General features: G+C 47.8%; 1 protein-coding gene across 1 annotated transcript; it reads right to left on the reverse strand.

The window, feature by feature from the left end:
* Positions 1-261: 261 nt before the first annotated feature.
* Positions 262-21,892, reverse strand: RBP2 (retinol binding protein 2). Its single transcript, XM_036851920.1, has 4 exons — positions 21,733-21,892; positions 7,375-7,553; positions 2,094-2,195; positions 262-522 (listed from the first exon to the last, which is right to left on the reverse strand). Exons 1-4 carry the CDS (start codon positions 21,803-21,805, stop codon positions 472-474), a joined length of 405 nt encoding a protein of 134 aa, XP_036707815.1. The 5' UTR covers positions 21,806-21,892; the 3' UTR covers positions 262-471.
* Between the last annotated feature and the right edge of the window lie 492 nt (positions 21,893-22,384).

Consider the following 22,384-nt stretch of genomic DNA (forward strand, 5'->3'; position numbering starts at 1 on the left):
CTATCCATAGGAAAGAATCTCAAATAGGCAATGTCCAAGAATTAGTAGGGGATATGCTGGGCTGGCCAGAGAATGTTTCCAGGTAAAACCACCCCACACCCAAACTAATGACAAAGAAGCGAAGCTAAACTAAACTAAAAAATAAACAACAAAAGCTGCACAGAAAACCACTACGCAGGCAATCACCTCTTCTGCTTGCGGATAAAACTAACAGTTCTAGAAATAAAGGGGAATAGATTAAAGGGTTTCAAAGTATGGGAGTGATTTTTGTTTTCTCGTTTAATGCCAGCTTTCAAGGAAGGATGGCTATGTCTGTCACTGTTACATACTCGTTCTGTTTAAAACCCATCCAGATGCCTCCCCATGGGCTCTATCAGGAGTAGGAGGGTCCTGCGGCTGCTCCCCAAAGCCAGCAGAGAGCTCTTCACGGGGAGCGTGGAGCGCATGCTTGGTAGGCCCTTCTCACAGCCATCACTTCTTCTTGAACACTTGATGGCACACCTGGTCGCCGCACGTCAGCTCCTGCAACATCAGAAAGCAGGTGAGTGACTAACAAGCCAGGCCTTCCTTCCGCCCACCCACAGCCCTCTGGGTGTCTGTGAGTTGGGGTGGGGGGGGTGGAGCTGGAATAAAGAGGACACTTAGTCATTCTGGGCAAAGAGCATCTCAGAGACCCAATCAGCTGGCGTGCCCTGCAGGTAGCAGTGATTTGATTTTGACACTTGAATTGAGCTTGAACAATTATAAAAATGAAAAATGCAAAGGAATTATCCTCTTGGGCAGGATTCCTCCTACTCTCGTGATTAAAGCAACATCGCTTAATTTATAAAAGGCAGCAAAGCCACAAAGAAGGGAAGGATCTTGTGGGGAGCATTTGGAAGGCAAGGGCCTGGTGAGCTATCCCCGCACCCTGTGGATTTTCTGGCCTCTGGTGATTAGCACGCTGGGTGGTGGCAGCACAGGCAATGACGGGGCATGGGCGGCAGAAGGGCTCCCCCAGGCCTGCCTGGGCAGACAAGATGCTGCCTTTCGTCTGGACAGAGGGAGTCCCCCAGGCCTTATCTGCGCCTCGTGACCCTTTGAGGGAGGAGATGAAAAACACGAGTGTGGGAACAACCACAAAAATCATTGCAGTTGATGATGAATCCATTGGCTTAGCCACAGGGACAGTTGGGGTTTGTACTACAATTAAAAAAAATCCACCTTCCAAACCAGAGCAGGTAGGGAAAACGGTCAATGGAAAACAGTGACTGCCTCCCATTTATCACCAGTTGACATTGTCTCTGAAATAAAGATGTCAGGTGAGGCAAGGCTGGCTCTGAAGGGCACCCTGTGACATGAATAGTGACAGCAGAGCCAGGTACCTGCTTGACTCCACAGGTGAATGAATAAAGAGCCATCCATTGAATGAGCCATTCATTTAACAAACGAGTGACTGAAGGCATGAAGGAGTGAAAGATTTTTCACTATTTGAATGTTGGACAAATCACTTGTCTTAAAGACTGAAGAGTGAAAAATTAAGCTATCTAGACGGATATAATTTATACAAGGAAATCAGAAATAATTTATTCCAACTGCTGTGTTCTGGTGTCAAATTAAACTAAAATATTTTGGGATCAGGTGGACACACCTTAGGATGTGAGGCCAGTGCCCGGGGTCTACAGGCAGTTCCCAGGCCCAGATGCTCCCAGTGCAACCCACTCCCACTGCATCCCACGCCCACCGCAACCCCTCTCCTTCTTAGGCTCTCATCACTGAGGAGGCCTGGTCTCACCCTCCTCCAGGGCATCTTAATTCTGTGCCTCGCATTTCTCCCCAGCTGGTCTTTGACAGGTTCCCTGCATTTCTCCTTGGATCTCGGCTTCCTAACTCAGCATCTTGAACGTTCCTTTTAATTGCAGCCGTTCACAGAAACAGCCATATAGATTTCCTCCTGGAGTCCCCTGAGCCAGATGGGAATGGCTCATGCATTTGACCACACGCATTTGGCTGGAGCTTAGGGGAGGAGGGCAGGGCCACTTTTCTTGTCAAAGCGCCTGGCTGGGTGAACCGGCAGTTGGCATAAGCAGAGTGGAGGGGAGCTGGGGACTTACCAGGTGCAGCTTGTCCCCCTCGACCCACTGCTTCCAGCCTCGGTTCTCCTTTTCCCCCTTCTGCACGCACACGAGGGCATCACCTTCCCAGACAATCAGAGTCTGTAATGAGAGGTTTCCAGGCAAATCAAATGTATGGTCTTGATGGGGACTGAACACATGTAAACCTGCAGCTGCAGTTCCTGCAGCCACTCCTGGGCTCCTGCTCCGTCCCCAGAGCAGAGCTCTCAACCACAACCACGCCAGCATCCCACCAGCCTCCTTTCCACATACGCCCTTCATTCCAGCCAGACTGACTTATCTTGGCTGGTTCTGTTCTCTTTGAAAGACTTCTACTCTTCCATTTTACCATATGGTAAAGACAGCATTCCAAATCGGTGGGGGAAAAGATGATGAATTTAACTATGTCACAATGAAAAATTTCTGGAAGGGAAAGATACCTCAAAAGTCAATAGATGAATAACAAACTGGGGAAAATAATTGTAACACATATCAGACAAAGACCTGATTTCCTTACATACAAAGGACACCTGTAAATCAATAAGGAAAAGATCATTAACCTAATAGGAAATTCAACACAGGACACCAAACCAACAGCTTACAAGGAAAAACAAAACAAAACAAAACACCCTAGCAGATGGCTTTTAAACATAAGAGAATAGGGCTTCCCTGGTAGCGCAGTGCTTGAGAATCTGCCTGCCAATGCAAGGGACACGGGTTCGAGCCCTGGTCTGGGAAGATCCCACATGCCGTGGAGCAACTAGGCCCGTGAGCCACAACTACTGAGCCTGCGCGTCTGCAGCCTGTGCTCCGCAACAAGAGAGGCCGCGATAGTGAGAGGCCCACGCACCGCGATGAAGAGTGGCCCCCGCTTGCCACAACTAGAGAAAGCCCTCGCACAGAAATGAAGACCCAACACAGCCAAAAATAAATATAAAAAAATAAATAAAAATGACAGCCCTATATAATAAAAAAGATAAATTAAAAAATTTTAAAAAAAACATAAGAAAATATATTCAACCTCACTTATAACAAGAGAAATGCAAATTAAATCTGTGCTTTTCAGATACAATTCATCCTGTGGTCAAAGATCAAAGAGTCTAATAACACACTGGGTTGGAGGGGGTACAGAGAAGCATGGGCCTTCATACAGGGCTGGTGCTTATATAAATCGGTATGAATCTTTTAGCAGGGCAATTTTACATTACCTTTCAAAATATAACATTGTGCATACTCTTTGACCTAGAGATTTTGCTTCTGAGAATTTTCCCCACAGGAAACACATTGTGAGGACTGCCCACTGTAGGGCAATAATAAAGGCAGGGAAGCTACCTAGTTAGCAGGGGGCTGCACATATGCCTGCAAAGCCAGCCTTGTCATCCAGAAGCGGGAGGTGGACCTTCTCCTGGTCCTGGGTTTCCTCCAGGCAGCAGTGCTGATCAATCAGCACAGGGAAGGCAGCAGAGATGCAGAGCTTGTGCTGGACAACCAGGCTGAGTTGACCAGCAGGTAGGAGAAGCCACAGGAGGCTGAACCACAAGAGGTTCTAACCCCTCTTATTAAATTTACATATTTACAAATTTCACACCCTGCCCCAGCTCCTCCTCCTCCTGTTCCCCCCACTTTACCTGTCTTAGTACCTGCCAAGGGACGATGTGTACTATCCCTAAGTGGTCCTTCAAGGCCACCCACCTCTGTGCCCACATTAGGCTTGCACGTGAGGTTGATGGTATCATCCCCATCCGGGCAGTGGTGGTGTGTTGGTGCTGCCCTTCCTCGGGGATGATCCTGATGTGAGTTGGTTTTCTTCCAAGTATGTGCAAACCATATTACGCCTCTATGAACAATATTATGCTAAGGACCAGGCGTTTATTTTCCTCCCTATCTTGCAAACCCAGTTGGTGATAAACAAACCTGTGCTTTTTGTTTTTTTTTAAATTCACTTCAGGTCTGTTTTTTGGTAGATATCTGTTTTCTACAGATTGTTAAGTCTACCTGTTTCTAAAGCAATATTTGACCTTGACCATATTATATATTTTATGTACAATTTTATTCCTCCTTATTTTACTCTTCAGCCCATCGCAGCGTTGTTTGTTACAGCAAAGGCCTGCAAGCCTCATAAATTGCATCAGTGGGTGGCTGGTTAAATACGGGTGTGGTTCCTCCCCGCTCTGTAGCCTTTGAAGGGAGAAGGCAGTTCTGCACTTACGGAGAAGAGCGGTCTCCATAGTGTATAGTTTAAGTTAAAAAAGCAAGGAGGAGGGCCATGTGCATAAAAGAAAGGAGCAGTGGGGATGCATGCATATGTTTGTACACGTTCTCGCCACGGAGGCAAAAAAAACCCTTAATAGTAATTGTCCCTCGGGGAGAGAACTAAGGAGCTGGGCTCCAGGATAAGAAGGAAATTTCACTTTTTAGTGTTTCATTTTTTTTTAAAGCATGCATATGTATTAATATTCCCTAAATTAATTTAAAAATAAAATTCTACATGTTTTCTAAAGAAAACATGTCTCCTCCTCCTTTAGGACCATCTTAAGCCTCACAGTTTCGAATGTCTTAGAGAAGCTTAATTCATAGGTTGCTCTCTTTCCCCTTCTGGAAGCGAGATGTTGTCTGGAATATTCCAGAGATCCCTCCCACGTAGACGAGAAAGGACTCACATCTTCTATTTGGGCAAGGTCTGTGTCTTCCAATCCCCCAGCCCATATTGTCTTACACATCAAGAACACCTAATGCATGTTGATTGAATGAATATCTGTCTCCCCTCTTTCAGAGGGGCTCGTGAGGGTGACCAAGGAGTTAAGAAGTGGAGTCCTGGAGAATGAGAGGACAAAGTGTAGAGGAGTACTACACGCACATTCAAGTGCACACATGCACACAGACGCAAGATTTCTATGCACTTGGGTGTGCCACCAAGGGTGGGCAACAGAAATTAATCAGAGAGATAAGCTCACCCACTCCCTGCCGTGCCTCTCCAGCTAAAGGGTTGCAGTCAGGTTACAGGAAGAAGGTAGTGCCAAGGGCACCTGCTCTGTGTTGTGATTCTCATGGGAACAGCCCTTTGCTGGAGGCTGGGCAAATTCTGTCTGGGTACTTCTCAATCTCGTGTGTGTGTGTGTGTGTGTGTGTGTGTGTGTTTATTAGCCCTGGCTTTTTGCTGCAGGCAAAGCAGAGACCAGAAGGGAAAAAGGGGATTATCTCTCTCTGCAGGGCTAAGAGCCGATCCTGGAGAGAGAATGGAACTCAGAGAGGACGGAGCATGGAAGGGAGAGGCAGAAGCCTAGGTGTTAACAAATGGAACCCTTTAAGGGTCAGGAAGGGCCAAAAGGACATGATTTATTTCAGTAAGAGTGAGTTCTCCAACATCACAGGTGATAAAAAATGAGTCAGAGAGGACAGGCCTGCTTTTCAATAGCCCACGCCCAAAACTGAGAAGCAAGGGGAAAGTGAATCATTTGGAACTGATTAGGTTAGAACAGCAGAGGGATGCAAAAATTCTGAGACAAATTTTCCTATCATTTCTGGTGTCTGATGAATTGGCCTCGCAGCCACACAGTTCAAAAAACTTGCCGATCCAGCAACTCCTCGGGGTGGGATCCTACAAGGGGCTGTTCCGGGGCTCGGAAGCTTAACGTCTCCTGCCAAGACTGGTTTGATGGAAGCATTTCCAAAGGGCTTTCCATTTCCCACTTTTCTTTTCAAGGAGCCCAAACGTCATTCAACCCTGACTCATTGGCTGAGATGATCAATGTGGCAGGACAACTTGATTGAGAAATAAAACGTGTCCTGCTCTTTTGGCTTTGGAATCATCCCCAAAGAACGATGACAGCTTTTCCTCCCCACCCCGGGAGAGCAGCCAGAGCTTTGGGGGAAGAGCTGAGACTTCGACTTGGAAGGAGCTCCTGGAAGCACCAGAGAAGAGTGGGGCTCTGGGGGGAGTGGGGCTCATGGGGAAAGGGGAAGGGCCCTGCTTCCTTGTGGTGCTCTGAGAGGGTGGCCCTCTGCAGTGCTTGAGAGCATGGATACCTGGGCACAGGAATCTCAGCCCGGCCCTCCTCAGCTTGGGAGCCAGGGCAGAGGTCCTGGTGGCTGCGTTGGCACAGAGGGAGTGGGTGCCATGAGGGCTCAAGCTGCCCACTCCTGTGTAAACCACGCGGGCTTGCACTGGACCGTGCAGTCCCCGGGGTTCTTGTATGATGCTGAGATTTGGGTCCGGGAATCCTTAAATACGGCTGAGATTGGATTTTCCCCCATTTCTGTTGTTGGGACTGCCCAGGTGTAATTGGATTTGGAAAACCAAAGATGTTCACACTGAGCGTGAATGTGGACAGTGCAACAATCAGTCACTGGGCTGTGATACCACCAGGTGATGCGGGAGGAGAGGGGACCTGCCGGTGGCCCCTCCTTTCCCACCTCTGCCCTACTTCTCCCCGCTGCTACCAACCTCTGCCTTATTCACAAAAAGCCCCTTGGATGCGGGCCTGCCTATTCTGCAGACTCCAGTTTTCGGGCTTGGAGATAACTCCCCACTCTGCACTCAGAGTTCTCTGCTCATTTTAGGGGCCTCCCTACATCCAAAAGCTTCAAGCGGCTAGAAGTGTGCCTTCTGATGCATGGAGGATTTCCTCGATTATGTCCTGAGAGTTAAGGTGAGGCTGAGACTGAAGCCATAAACTTGCCAGAGATTTATCTGGGTTTCTAGGATTGGAGAAAGCCTGACTTCATCTAGTCTACTGATATTTTGGTGTGATTTGCATTGCATTCTTCTAAAAAAAAAAATTAAATCAGTTGGGATCATCTAAAATTGAGATATTTCATATAAGAACATATGAATGCTCAACAGCTCCTGAAAAGAAAAAAAATTCTAGCAACATGAGGCGTCAGTCCTCCATGGCAATGCTTGGCTGCTGCTGAGAAGCTGCCCCCAGGATGAAGCTATGCTATCCCACTGGCACTGTCAACGTCCTTCCCTATGAGTCCCCCTGGCCCTCTTCGCTTTGCCTGCCAGGCCCATGTCAGCGTATGAGTTGGCCTCCTACCCTGGATCCTGGAGAGGTCAGCATCCTTTAATCCCTCCTTGGCTTATAAGCTTCATGCAGAAGCCAGCCTGCTTCTTCCCACTAAACTTTCAATACTTGCTTATTGCCAGCATCATTAAGTCCATTCTGGTCCCCCTCTCCTGATGCCTCCCAGGTTGTTTCTGTCATTTTTTCATTGTGCAGCTAAACAGCCAGCGCCTGCACCAAGACCGTGTGGATGAAAACTCCACTCTGGTCAGTACCTTAATATTCCGGTTGTCCAGGCCCTTCGTGTACTCGTCAAACTCCACCCCGACTGTGAAATCCAAGTTATAGTTTCGGAACGTGCTGTTGGTTTTCGTCTTGAACTTATCACCGTCCTGCTCGATGATCTTCGTCTGAGCCAGATGGATGGCGATCTTGCGGGTGGCAAAATCAATATCTGTTGGCAAAGGGAGTTGTGGAGGTTATGATGTGCTCAGCCAGACTCATTCATTTCTTTAACAAGGCCAAACACTCAGGACCAGAGACGCAGATCTCAGGCCGGCCACATTCTTCGCTCAAGTGGGAAACGAGAGCTGTCTTGCACAGGGCCAGTTTGGGCATCTCAGTCAACTGTCGGGAAACCCAGGGTCCCTGGGCATCTCCTCGGGAGCCCTGATGGGAGGGGAGGTAGCACCCCTGAGCTGCAACTCCCCAGTGTGCGTGTGTGCACACCCATGCACACGTACACGTATACACACGCACACGCCTACATATACACACGCACATGCCCCTGCCCTCACAGCAGCTCCCTTCTATCTATTTGACATATTGGTTTCCTCCTAAGAGTTTGCTGAACAGAAGACTTCATGGTTTAAAAGGAAAAAGACTGTTTAAAAATAACGAGTCTAGATCCTGGGTAAAGATGGATCTTTTGTTCATGCCCACTGAAGGGAAGAATACCTACAAACTTCCATTTTTACAGCAGATCTGGGGGATGTTCTGCCTCAGTCATGGCCCCAGCACAGCTTAGGCATATTTCAGACACTTAATAAACACTTGCTCAGAGATTCCTTTTGTTGTTTTTAAGGAAAAGATGAATAATTGTTTATATTTTTATTATGAAAGATTTCAAACAAACCAAAGTAGAGGGGAGAGTACAAGGAACCCGGCACACCCATCACGCAGATTCAACAATTGTCAAGGTTTTGCTGCATCTACTCCATTTACATCTTTTTTTTGCCTTGATATTTTAAAGAAAGTCTTATTCATTTCTTAGAGACCATTTGTAAGTAAAAGGGAGCATGCCCTTCAAGAGAGTGTTTCATTTCCTAAGCTTTACATTCTACGGTAAGAAGCTAAGTGCTGAGCCCACCTCCTGCTAACCTCTGATCGTGCATAAAATGTCACCCAAGCCAAAACGTCACTGTCTTATAGAAATGATATAGAAACAGGATAATACTGGAACTGCTAAATTTCTACGCTTGTTACAAACATCATTAAGCTTTCTATCTCTAGCCAAATCTTTGACCTCCTTTACGCCTGTGAATTCTCCAGATGTCTTCAGATGCCAATATAAATCTTTAATTATTTTTTTAAGAAAGTTTACCTGGAAGATTTCGAAAAACACTGAGATTGATTCGCTCATAACCCAAGGTAATAATGACTTCAAGAGTAAGAACAGTTCAGATTCACTGAGTGCTGTTTCTCTGAGAATTCCAGCCTCATCTCTATAGTAGTAGGTGATTAAACTTCACACTGTGTGCTACCTGGTGGGGGATAAATACTAGTGTGCCCATGAGTGAGACCAGCAGTTACCAACAGTTCATAGAGCTGCTTTCAGTTCAGAGAATGAACGTCTCCGATGGTCGCATCCCCACCCCTTCCTCTGTCCTGCCCTGGTAGCCAAGCATCACTTCCCTCACCCTCTTTCCCCATTTCACTTCTGACACACTTCTTCCTGAATCCCTCTTTGGTCATTATCCCATTCCTTCTCCTAAGGACCAAGAAGAAGAGGTCCAAGCTGGATGCTTGGACCACAGCAGAATCCAGGAAGGACCTTGGCTGGTCTTTTGGATTCTAAATTGTATAAAGTCAGCTTTTATCCTAAGGGAATAATTTCAAGTAATAACAGGCAACCCAGAAGGTAAAAGGACTATATACCTGTATCCTAAGTTGAAAAGAGAAATAGGTTCAAGTTGGCCTGAGCTGGTGTATGAATGCCAGTGCTTTGCTCAACTACTGTTCACTACTATTGGTTGAGAACTTGCCCGGTCTAAGAATTCACCAATGGCTGCCCATCAGGATCACCTGGGAAGATGTAAAAACTACAGATTTCTGGGCCTCATCTCAGACCCTGAATCTCTGGGTGGTTTTAAACCTTGGATTTCCTCTCAGGGGGCTGTTTGGAGAAAGACTTCAATGGTTTAAGAAATTTGAAAGCTACTGTTTAAGCACCTACCCCTCATGAGGTAGGAAAAGTCAAGGCCGGGCCCAAGCACAGCCTCCTCGTGCATAGGTGTTAGGGAGAAGGCAAAGCACCTCCTTGTTTTGCACTTAATGAGGCCACCACACATGGAGGAATGGCATCCAAAACAGAAACTTTGTAGCATCTGAGCAAGAAACTCTGCCCATGAAAACCGTGGAGCCCGCACAATAAAAATACACAGGTTGCTGATGACCGGATGAAAGACAAAGGAGCCCACTGGCGGACTCCTCGTTCTTGCCGTCAACAGCACTTCTCAGCCCGACACATGCACAGAGGGGGTCTCAAGTCGCCCTCTAGTAACCCTGGCCGTATTGTAATATCATTATAATATCATTAGCACTGCCGTTTTGACCCCATCCCCACCCCTGTGGGTTTCGCTTAGGTGCTCAGGGGAAGGATTCAAAATGGTGCCTGGTGGAAGTCCAAATAAGGAACTGCCGATGACACGATCATAGGGGAGGAAAAGGGAGTCACCCTCATCTAAGCCGCAGAAGATTAACCCCATATTAACAACCTAAGCTGCCCCTACGGCGTGCCCCTCACTCCCAAGGACGCCCCACTCTTCTCCTTCGAGTGTGTAACTTTTGCTGCTGCCCTAAAGAAACTGCTTCTTTGTGTGCTCTCCCACACACACTGTGCTTCTAATAAACTCTGTGCCTGCTTTACAATCTTGGTCTCTTTGTTGAATTCTTTCCTCAAAGAAGACAAGGACTGAGGTCCTTTTGCTCCCCCAAATCCCTCATGGCATAGGCGATGACGTGGAGGCCCAGAGAGGTTAAGTGACTTGTCTAAGATTACACAGTTGGAAAGCAATCACAAGGCTTAGATTATTGGATGGATGTGTGGAAGATCAAGTTGGGAGGTGAAAACAGAGGTTCTGAGTTTAGGTAACCAATGTAGAAGCAGAGAAGTAAAGAATTTTATGGGGGGAACTTAGGAGCTAAGTTTTAGGTAAGGTGGCTCTGGGGGCCATGCTGTGTGGACCTTTGGTAGTATTTGGGGTGATAGTTAAGACATGCCTTGGAACCAACCAGGAATGCTGTCCCATAGTGGAACCTCCCTTGGGAAGCTTCACTCACTTCATTCTCCCAAGAAACCCACGAGATAAGTACTATATTATTCTCCATTTTACCAGTGAAGAACCTGGCTCAGAGAGGCTGTGTCACTTGCCCTCGATTATATAGTGAGGAAGCAATAGAGGTGGTAATTGAACCCAGGAGGGCCTGGCTCCAGGACCAGCACCGTGCTCCACAAGCTCTGGGCTGGCCCGTCCCATCACGTCAGACCACGCCAGTTTGTGCACTTCCAGTGGCTGCCCAAGATACCAGTAACCTCTGACTCTACGTTTCCCCTGGAGCCACAGGGGCTTCTGGATCCAGCTGGATGAGCCCTCCCTGTTTGGGGCAGCTTATGTTCCCCAGGGCTCAGGTACACTGCCCCCATCAGACAGCAGTTGTTTTCTAGGCTTAGGGCTCTACAAGAATTCGGAGCTGGAGCAACCACGTTCCAACGCTGGACATTTTCTGATAGCTTCAGCTTTGCGTCATATGAAATTGTACCTGGGCATGTCCAAGCCACACAGCCTGCAGGCCCCAGGGCATGGGGGTAGATAAATGCTCTCTCTGCTGCTGTGAACCCTCCTAGGCATCTAGGCCAGCATTCATAGAGCCCAGGGTGCCCCACTGTATTTGCCATGGACTCAGCCCACAAAAGACTGGTGGTCAAAAAATTTTTTTAAAGGGGAGCTCATGATCAGAGTTTGAGGAATGAGCAATTAAAACCAAGACAGGCTGGATGCTTTCTATACTGAAGAATTTCACAGAGACTTTAATCTGGGAAAAATGCTGTGTAACTCCAAGAGCAGGACAGAAGATGCAGCCTTTCCCAATCTTAGGTGGCTGTAGAACCCTCTGTGGTGGGATTTCCAGCTGGCCAGGGTTCCCCAGAACATAATACAGGAAGGGTTGACAAAACCCTTTCTGAGGCATTTATCTCTGTCACCTGGTCCCTGCAATTATGGTAATATCCCTTGTTTAATTTTTCTCCCTTTAAGGGAACTGCTGGCCTGTTTGGAAAGGAGAAGACTAGACAGGACCAAGTGGTCAACTATTTCTGACTTCAAAATGAATCCTTCCTTAAAACTGCTAAAAGCCGCAAAAGAGTGTTTTCTGCATTCTAGTCGGTATAAACACGTGCTTGTGCTAGGCAGGGGCTAACGTGTTACACTCCAATTCATGTTTCTCTCCTTCTGCCCCAGAAACACAGCCTAATGAGCCAGGTGACATCTAACTTCAGCTCCATCGCTGGACACTAGGGTCCAGATCTGGAAGCAGCAGAGAGCAGTAGCTATAAGTAGAGTTATTACTAATTGCATCCGGCTATTTTGAGGATTAAATTTGATGGTGTTTGTGAAGAGATTTGCCCAGTGGCTGGTGGCTTGTGGTAATGGCCCCATAAGTGGTAGCTGCTGGCACCATCATAATCAACTCCCTGATCTCATAAGCTGGTTTCCTCGGAGCCCTTTGCATTTTTCCAGATACTCCCTGCACATCTGGTCCCTGAATCCCTGCCCCTCTCCTCCCAGCCCCAGCCTTGCCTGCTCTAGCATGTTCTGTTCTTTCTTGCCTCCTTCCTCACCTGCTTTCCAGGCCCAGGGTTTAACCCGCAGGAGGTACTACCTGGCATTTTCCTCTTTTTCATGGGGTTTATTATTTTTTTCTCCAAAGTCTCAGCTCTGTGAGAACAAGGATGATTTGTCTCTTTGCTCCCGTGTCCCCACAGAACCAGGCCCAGGGCTGGGCACACAGTAGGAGCTCAAGAGATACTTATGGTCTGGTTAGCGTGGGCACCGTGGTCTAGGACGGTGGTTCTCAAAGTGAGGCCCCTGGGCTGGCAGCAACCACAGCACGTGGGACCCTCTTAGAAATGTAAATTCTGGGATCCACCCTAGACCTACAGGGGATTGGGCCCCTCTTGTTTTTACAAGCCTTCCAAGCGATTCTGTGCATGCCAAAGTTTAGAACTTCTGGCATAAAAGAGTGAGGGTCAGATCCAGGCATAAATCCTGTCTCTGATCTCCCAGCTATGTGACCTCAGAGAAGTCACTTTCCCTTTCTGAGCCTCAGTTTCTCACAGTAAAATGGGGGAAAGAAAGCTTATCTCATAGGGTTATTTATGGAAGGATTCAGTTAAAATGATGGCAAAAATGCTTCACACAGTGCCGAGGAGCTGGTGGGTATTTGATGCACATTGGCCTCCACTCCTTGGCCTTTTCCACTCTGGTCGAACAGTGGTCAGATCGGCATTCAGTCCAGAGTGAAATATTCAGCTCATGTTTATACATCTCCACAGCCATCTGCCACTCAGTGGAGCCCAAGTGTCCTGGGCTCTGAAGAAACAGTCAGAATGGTGGCTGATCCACGCCCTCCCTCCCTCACAGCCCTGGCCTGTCACATGGGCGTTTAATCCAGCCTGGCCAAACCTTCGTTTGCATGGACTGGTTTCCTCATTCCATAGGTTGGCCAAAGGGTAGAAACGACTTTAGTTCCTGCTCTAGCCCTCTGTGCTGAGTGAGGAGGAGTTTCGGCTGTGCTAAACCATGCTGGAGCCACAGTTAGGAGATGAGGAAAGAAAAGCACAGGTCATGTGTTAACCAGATGAAACGGAGGGGAGGGCACCAGGCAAAACTGCAGTTGACCCTTGAAAGACACCGGTTTGAACTGCACGGGTCCACTTACACGTGGATTTTTTTCAATAGTAATTACAGAACTACACCATCTGTGGTTGGTTAAATCCGCGGATGCAGAACCACGGATATGGAGGAACTACATATATACGGAGGGCCAACCATAAGTTACACGCAGAGTTTTGACTGCACGGAGAGCAGGGCCCCTAACACACCGCTGCTGCCTCCGCCCCCCCTGTTGTTCAAGGGTCAACTGTACTAAGGAAGAATTGGGAATTACAGAGAAATTTAGAAGTCTAAATTTAAGTGGTCTTCAGAGAGCAAGTCTATTTTCACTCCACAGATGTGGAAATCAAAGCCCAGAGAATTTAAGTGGCTGGTTCAGAGTTGCCCAGCTAGGACAGAGCTCCTGACACTTTGCCTACAAACACATTCTGTTTATCACTCACAACTAAAACACATTCTGTTTAAGGCTCCCCAAATGGAAATTACTGCTTGTCCCTGGTTGCCCAGAGAGGTAGATCACAGCTAAAAATGTTTACTGCCAAGAGAACAGGTTTGTCCTGGAAACACCACCCCCAGTCAGTCTTTCCAACCAGAGCCGGGGAATCTTATTAGGGGCTCTATGCAAATTGAATCAAACATTGCTTCTTCTCTGGGTTGAAAAATGGCTTGGCCTCTTGGCTACCCTTCACCGTGTGCGCAGGCTAGTTAATCATGTCACCTCTGTTCCATCCCGGGGAAGGGAGCCAAACATTCTGTTGGTGGATTTGTGATATTTCTAATCAAAAGGAAACGTTTAACTGCAGCTGTAGAATACACAGGCATACACACACAGATTACAAAAACACTTACTCTTTGTACTTTGCAGGGAAAATTATTTTCCTGGTATGGTATTTGAACACCAGGGTTATCAAATATGTTTCATCTGCTTCTCTGGATTAAAGGTATCTCCGAGCCTGATTTATAGCCAGGTGAAATGAATTTCTATCTCAGAGGAAAACGTCCAAAGGCAAGCTATTTCTGAATAATATATATGGCTTATAGCTGCTGCAGAAGAAGAAAAAAAAAAACCACTGAAGTGACTTTATTAAAGCATACTTTTCATAACTGCATTTTGAACAATGCAGGCCATAAAGTTGAAATATGAGTATGCTACTCAACATTAAAATGCTTTGTAATATGCTTGGTGGAAAAAGCTAAAGTTGTAGGCTAAAAGGGCAGACGCGATTTGTAAATTAAAGAGCAGAGATGCACACATTTTCATCATATGAAATCTGAAACCCATTCTCAGTGCAGCTTCCATGGGCTTCGAACCTGAACTCCTTAATTCACAAATCCTCAGCACTCAGGCATTGTGAGAAGCAGAGTGGAAGAGCAATCTTCTCCGTCTTTCCATGCCATTTCCTCCTCCAGATAATCCACAGAAAGAGGAACTGTCCTTGCCCCTTCCTGCCTCCTTCTCTCTTACTCTCAGGGACACCTCCAAATGCATTCAGACCCTTCCCTAGCCAGAGGAGGCAGGCTGGAGACCCTGGGGTGCCTCCCTGCTCCCCTTGTACTTTTCACCTCCCCCCCATAGTCTAGTCTGCTCCGTTGGGATGGGGGTCGGGGAGGAGAAGCTGCCACTACACGCCAGGGGAGACCCATAGGAAGGGACCAAACTTATCTTCACCTGGGCTTTTCCCACCTACAGCACTGTCCCTGTTTGAAAGTCCAACCAGATGCCACACAAGTAAAGTCTTTGGCCAGTGTCTAACTTTATTGACTTGTGAACACTGACAGGAATCCAAATGCCGTGAAATTAACTCCTCGTCGGGTCATTAGACATTAATTCATTCATTCATGTATTCATTCATTCATTCCTACCCAGGGACTCCGAGTGACTCTCTTGCAATGTATCTGAGGGTCCTGCCTGCCTGCTTCGGAGGTCCCCATCCTGATGAACTTTGCTCAGCACAAAACTCCCCCTCCCCTAACCCCACACTGAGCACCTGTACCTGGAACCGAGCTATGGCAAGTGCTTGGGGGTTAGAAGCAGGCAGACCAGGCTCCTCTCTGAGCAACACCAATTTCCAGCCACAAGTGATCCCAGGAAAGTTCCTGCACTTCCCTGACCTTCAGATTCCTCACTCCTTAAAATAGCAAGCATTCCTTTGGCTTTATCCCGGACTCTACCCTAAGCTCTAGATCTTATATCAACATGCCAACTTTAATACTCCACTTGGATGTGTAATGCGCATCTGTAATCAAAAGATATAAATCAGAATTCTTAATGCATTCCCCCCTGCCCGGCACCCATGTCCAAACTCACTCCCCGCCATGTCTTCCCCATGTCAGCTGATAGGGTCACAGCCTTCCCAGCTATTCAGGCCTAAGCCTGGGGGCCGTCTTCATTTCTTCCATTTCCTCTCACTTCATTTTTATCTGCAAGCCCTGTCAGCTTTACCACCAAAATATACACTGAATCTGTCCTCTCTTCTCCAGCCCTGGGCACCGCCCCAAACCAACCATCATCATTTCTTGCCTGAACAACACAGAAGCTTCCTTAATGGGCCTCTGTGTTTCTAGTCTTGCCTTCCTGTGATTCATTCTTCACGCTGTAGTCATAGCGAACCTTAAAGAATATGAATAAGATGGATTAAGTCTGCCCATCATAAGGCCTGACCTACCCCTGGGCTCACCACACACCCAGCACACCAGCCTTTGCTGTGCCCTGTGCCCGGAACAACACTTCTCAGCATCCAAGCCTCGGCTCCAATGTCACCCCCTCAGACAAACTTCCCTGACCACCCATCACTCTCCACCCAAGAATTCCTTTTTATTTTCTTTAAAGCACTTACCACTACCCAAATGGTCTTAAACTATTACCCTCTCTCTCTCCCACTAGCATGCCCACTCCACAAGGGCAGGGAACTTGTTGCCTCATTTACCACCGCTTCACCAATGCCTAGAGCTCTTCCTGGCATGTCATAGGTGCTCAAGGCATTTGTTGAAACTGAATTAATTAAATGACATAATGTATAGAAAGCTCATGCTAGCACGATGCTTATCATGGCATGAGAATGGTTTGTGCATGTGCTCACCTCTGATGTTACACTTTGGATCCCTACAGTCAGGACAGACTTTTGAACATTGTGGGTAATCAGGAAAGATTTCCTGGCAAAGACCTCTCAGGTGGCAGCTGCTTGACTTCAGCCTCTAAGGCTACCGCTTTCCTGGTAGAATTTTCCAGAGACCCACTAGGACTTCTTGCAGTAGCCACTGCTCTTTTAAATCTGTACATGTTGATTTCAATGAAAAGATGCTCTTCATAGAAGATGACCCTCACCTTCTTTTGTGAATTAAGAGAAGAACTGGATTTTTCCTAATGGTTACAATTTATTGAACAAAGATTTCCTAAAATATGTCTAAGTTTAACGTTAACTGACTACTTTTATTTTTATTTATTTATCTATTTATTTATTTATGGCTGTGCTGGGTCTTCGTTGCTGCGCGCGGGCTTTCTCTAGTTGCGGCGAGCGGGGGCTACTCTTGGTTGTGGTGCGCGGGCTTCTCATTGCGGTGGCTTCTCTTGTTACAGAGTGTGGGCTTCAGTAGTTGTGGCGTACGGGCTCAGTAGTTGTGGCTCACGGGCCTAGTTGCCCCTCGGCATGTGGGATCTTCCTGGAACAGGGATCAAACCCGTGTCCCCTGCATTGGCAGGCGGATTCTTAACCACTGGACCACCAGGGAAGTCCCTGAGTACTTTTAGAACAGATGCCTTCCATTATACATCCCTGTCTTCCTGATTAAAGTTACATGGTGGGGTTTTATTTCTTAGGCTCACCCCTCACTTCTTCTCCACTTAGTTACCAAATCTAGTCAGTTTCCTGCTATGGACAACCCCTTGGACACCCTCCTTGGCACTGCTCTCACATCTTCCCAGGACGACTGCAACCACTTCCTCCTTCAGTTCTCTGACTGTCTCTGCTGATCTATTCATGCCCTGGCTGTCAGGGTGCTCATGGCCCTTCTCTCCTCTGTACACAGTTCTTCCCAGGACCCTCTCCTTACCTGATGTCCTTGGGTGATGATCACACATGGTGTCACACCTCTTCAAGATCCAGCCCTGGTACCTTTCTGACTCGTCTTACCCCTGTGCCCGCCCTTGCACTTCACCTCCTGGTAATATGGCTCCTGCTTCCTTTGGCCATCCACATTCTCATCAGCCTGACCTTGGCACATGCTCATAGGTCCAGACCTGACTCTATCCTTGTGTGGAGCACTCCTCTCCTTCCTTCTAAACCCCACCCAGAAGTACTCAGGAAGCCTTCAATGATCCACCTATTGTAGCTCCCTCCACCCTCACTGCCACACACACTGTTTTAAAAAATTATGTACATTTCAGGTGTACAGCATCATAATTCAACATCTGTATAGACTGCAGAGTGATCACCACCACAAGTCTAGTTACCATCCATCACCATACAGCACACACACTTCCGGTCACCATTGTTCTATTGTCACTATAGCCCTTTCAGGCCCAAGGGACAGAATCACCCACTGTCCCATCTGTGGCAGACTATACTTTCTTTAATGGCTGCAACAACACCACCTCTCATCCTACAGGCTGGTCTTACAATATGATTTTGACATTTTGAGAGGCGGGGTCTATGTACCTTCCCCTTGAATGTGGGTGGGCTCATGACTGCTTCAACCAATAGAATACAGTGGAAGTGATGCTGTGTGACTTCTGAGTCTGGGTTATAAAAGGTCATTCAGCCACTGCCTCCTGTCTCTTTAGACACAGCCAGAGTGCTATGAGGAAACGCAGGCCACATGGGTCACCACGTGTAGGTATCCACAGCCCCTTCTGAGGTCTCAGCGGCTGGCCAGCACCAACTGCCAGACACAGGAGCCAGAAGCCTTTGAGATGGCTCTGGCCCCAGCCACTGTCCTACTGCAATGGAATGAGAGCCTCCTAGCAAGAACCCCCTACGTGAACCTGGTCAGCTCCCATAACTATGAGAGACAATGATAAAATCACTGTATAATAAAATCAAGCCACCACATTTTGGGGGTGATTTATCACACTATAATAGAGAACAGAAATGCAATTTGTACACAGCTGTAGCTTGACTGTCTGTACCAGTTTGAGCTCCTTGAGAACAGAGGCTGGGCCCGGGCCTGCTGCAGATAGCACCGTCCTTGGCTTCCATGGGTGACGTCTAAAGTTTTGGTAAAGAAGCTTCCCCATGTACGTGCTGTGCTGGTCTCACTCCAGGGCAGAGTGAATGGACTCTCCCCCAGCGTTCTTTCACAGCACGGGGACCTCACTTTGAGAGGTCTGCCCTTTAGATTGAAGACCACTCCTCCACTCCCCGACCCCCCGATTCAAGCTGAAGGAGGACCTCAGGGCATGACAGATTCCTCAGGGTAGAGGAGTTCATCAGCTGCTCTCCTCACTGTCAAGAAAGAGTCTAGGGCCTCAGGAAACACGAGGTCTAAGAAGGCAGGAGAGGAGGTACCACTGACCCTTGTCACCCATTCTCTGAACAGCGAATGGCTTTGAAAATTTGGGGCAAACCCAAAGGTTGCCCTGGCGTGTCATTGCTGAGGCTGGCAGCCAGGTCATGTGGGGAGGCTGAGGGTGGAGTGAGTCACCAACTGGGAGCAAAGACAGTTTGTCCCCAGACCCACCTCTCGACAGGAGTATCTCCTTCCTAGGGAACCAGCCGCCAGACCCACAGAGAAAGCCGACTCCCTGGTGCTAGGGATTAACATCTAAGAAAGAGACAGCTCTTTGGCAGGGAATGCAGTTATACTTAGTGATATTTCCATATCTGGGGATTTGGGAGGATCTCCACATATGTTTTTCCCAAATGCGAAGGGCCTCGTGCTCAAAAGGGCAAGAAGGCAAGCTTCACTGGCTTGTCAGTGTTGGGAAAGCAACCCCTGTCTTGTGAGGTGGATGTGGAGGAAATTGTACAGATCTGCTGGGTTGCGTTTTGTTTTTTTTTTTTGGCCACACCGCATGGCATAGTTCCCTGACCAGGGATTGAACCCACGTACCCTGTAATGAAAGCGTGGAGTCTTAACCACTGGACCACCAGGGAAGTCCCTGCTGGGTTGCTTTCAGCAGATTCAGTTGTGGGAGGCAGCCCCACCTGGCTGCTTCTGGCTGAGCCCTTGAGACCTGTCTCCAGTCACTGCCAGTGCCTGTCTGCCCCACTTGTGTCCCCATGGGCAGGTGAGAGGGGTCAGGTGTCCCAGCTCCACGGTGGGAAGGTGACTCTGGCTGAGTCGTTTCTGCACAGAGCCTCATGGATTCAAGCTGGGGCAAGCTCCTGGGATACTGTAGGCCGTCAGCAGCTGGGTAAACCGAGGCACCAAGCACATGCACATTCTGGGTTTAGCTAGTACCACCCCCTATGGTGTTAACCTCCATCAGGAAAGTGGGAGCCCACCCCTCTCCACTGCAGAGACTCGTACAAAGAGGTCAACCCGTTTGCTCATTAGAGTGAAATTAATGTAGTTAAGATGTTGAATTGGAAGTCATGACTGTAGCTCTAAGAGATAAGAGGTGTCCGATACCTAGGAGAACTGGAAAGACCACTCCGTCCAAAACCTCTTGGACAGAGACATCCAAACATCACATTCACGACCCACGAACCCCTCCCCCACAAGGAGGGTGTAAGTGGGTGTGAAAGAGTCCAGAGGAAGGCTGCTTTTAGGAAGAGGATTTTTTGGACAGAGCTGACAGGGTGCCCTGCATCCCGGCATCCCCCAGAGGGAATAGGGGATGGTGACAGGAGTGCTTGCCTCTCACCTTAAGACTAGAAAGAGGGGCTCCAGGGGCCCACCCTGTACAGCCGAAAACTAAACTGAGACTCGATTTTGTACCTAAAGTCACCATAAGACTTTATATAATTTAAGAATAAGCAACAAAGGACACAAAATTGCTTTCGTATTATATTCCCTGAGTTGGGCTTCTTCAGCTTACTGCTGAAAGCTTGAAACCACCAAATAGCTCTTGTTAAAGTACTTTCAATCATTCAAAACAACGACCAACATCATCTGGAGAAACAGGCAAGGCTGGTGTTATTTCTCTATCTGGTGGATGAGGAGACTGGTTTGGAAAGGTTAAGAAATTGGTCAAGGTCAGAGAGAAAGCCTCAGCTGGCCCACTGGTTTGGTTTCCTCCTCTGTATGATCTTGTTCAGAATTCTAGCTCTGAGCTCAGCTCCAGCCCATTTACTCACGTATGGAAGCAGGATTCCATTTCTAGTCTCACTCAGGGTACTAAAAGCAGGGGCGACAGTGTTAGGGTTCTGATGGGGGGATTTTTGTCTCCTCCCTCCTCTCCCAAGTATATTGGTAACATTCTGTAGCCAGGAGGGGAAAAAAAGCTATCCAGTGTTGTAAACATGTCTAAAGTACATGAAGAAATTTCCAATCTCTGTAAATTGCAAAACATGTCACATGAGCTCTCCTTGTTTGTTGACACGGTGGAAGTGTCATCTAGCTAGAAGTGAATTGCACAGAAAAACCCACAGTTCCCATTCTTGATGAGACTTCCCATCATCACATCCAAATTATTGGGCCTCAGACCGCACCCGCAGCCATTTTTTCTCATGCTTCGCGTAGGGAAGTTCCAGCTGGGAACTCCCTATGCGGAGAGATCTAAAGCTAGAAAAGGTGATCAGGAGGTTGTTGCAGAAATAAGGACGGACAGCCAGTGCTCCTTGCTGGGGCCTGGCCTATATCTGCCCCCAAAAGTGAGCTCCCCTTTGTGGGCCCACTTGCTCTGGTTTTGTGTGTTTTCTGCCAGCCCCACAAGAGATCCCACAGGAGAGTCAACTCAGGACACATGGTGATGGAGCCCCTGGCTTGGAGTCTAGTTCAGAAGTCAGGTGAGCAATGAGTTGTTTGATGTATATGATGAAAGCCTTTCCTAGCGTGATTTTCTCTAGGCTGAGAGATTTGTTATCTACTCTTTTTCTGCTTCTCCACTACAAGATTAATAAAAGAGCAATGCAGGGGTCATTTGTGCATAATATCAGATCCAACTGGTTATCTAAGAGATGGGAATCACAAGGCAAGGGAGCTACTGCATTTTCCTCTCAAGTCTGGCTTTCCTCACATATGCATGTGTGTGTGTGTGTGTGTGTGTGTGTATGTGCCTCTTCCATTCAGTGAATCTTTTCTATACAGCAAGGACATTCTAGACATAACCTCATTTATTATTGTTCCCAACTTGCCGATGAGGAATCTGAGCGTCAGAGAATGAGTATGACTTGCCTGATATTACACAGCTGGTAAGGAGCGAGGAACAAGGCTTGCACACAGGTCTGGGGAACTCCACAGTGGCACTGCCAGGAGGGCCAGACCACAGTCCTTCCAAAGTTGCCCTCCCTCTCCCTTTCCCACCTCCTCCCCATTTCCCACCTACTCCCCCTTTCCCACCTCTGGCATCCCCCTTACCCAGGGCCTTCATGTAGCCTTCAAAGTTGTCGTTACTCTCCATCTCCCAGGTTCCACTATGGTCCCTTGTCATGGTGGTGGCCTTTGGTTACCGTGGTTGTGTGCTGGATGGCAAGGAGCAGGCTTCAGGGCGAACGTGTTAGAATGAGCTACTTTTATAATCCAGTGGACCAGGTTTATGGCTTTGAAGATAACACGCTCAAAGGTCACAAGCACAGCCCAGAGGAACTTTCCTTTCCTTTGCAAAGTTCAGCAGGACCATGAGCAACCCATGCTCAAAACCTGACGTGTCCAGGCATGGGTGTCCTTGTGACCTCCAACATACACAAGGCCTGGAACAGCTCATTTTTGTCTGGCTGGGCTCCCACAGAGCTCCTGGTCCCATGCAGAATACTCTGTCCAGCAAACACCCAGTACCCACCCTACATGCACAACAGGCCATCAGCTCCCAGGCTTCAAACCTGGAGTCCCTCAACTGTGTAGCCAGAACTTCTGGCCTGGCTGGTAAAGTCAAGAAGATGGGAACCCATGCCTGTGGGCCTCTACTCTACTTTGTGCTGGGCAGGAGACACCCTTCATCTTGTTTTCTTACAAGAGCTCTGAGCTATGTTTAACCATCTCCATTTTACAGATGAGAAAGGTTCAAGGAAGT

This window comes from Balaenoptera musculus, chromosome 4 (assembly GCF_009873245.2).
Source record: "Balaenoptera musculus isolate JJ_BM4_2016_0621 chromosome 4, mBalMus1.pri.v3, whole genome shotgun sequence".
NCBI classification, from domain to species: domain Eukaryota; kingdom Metazoa; phylum Chordata; class Mammalia; order Artiodactyla; family Balaenopteridae; genus Balaenoptera; species Balaenoptera musculus.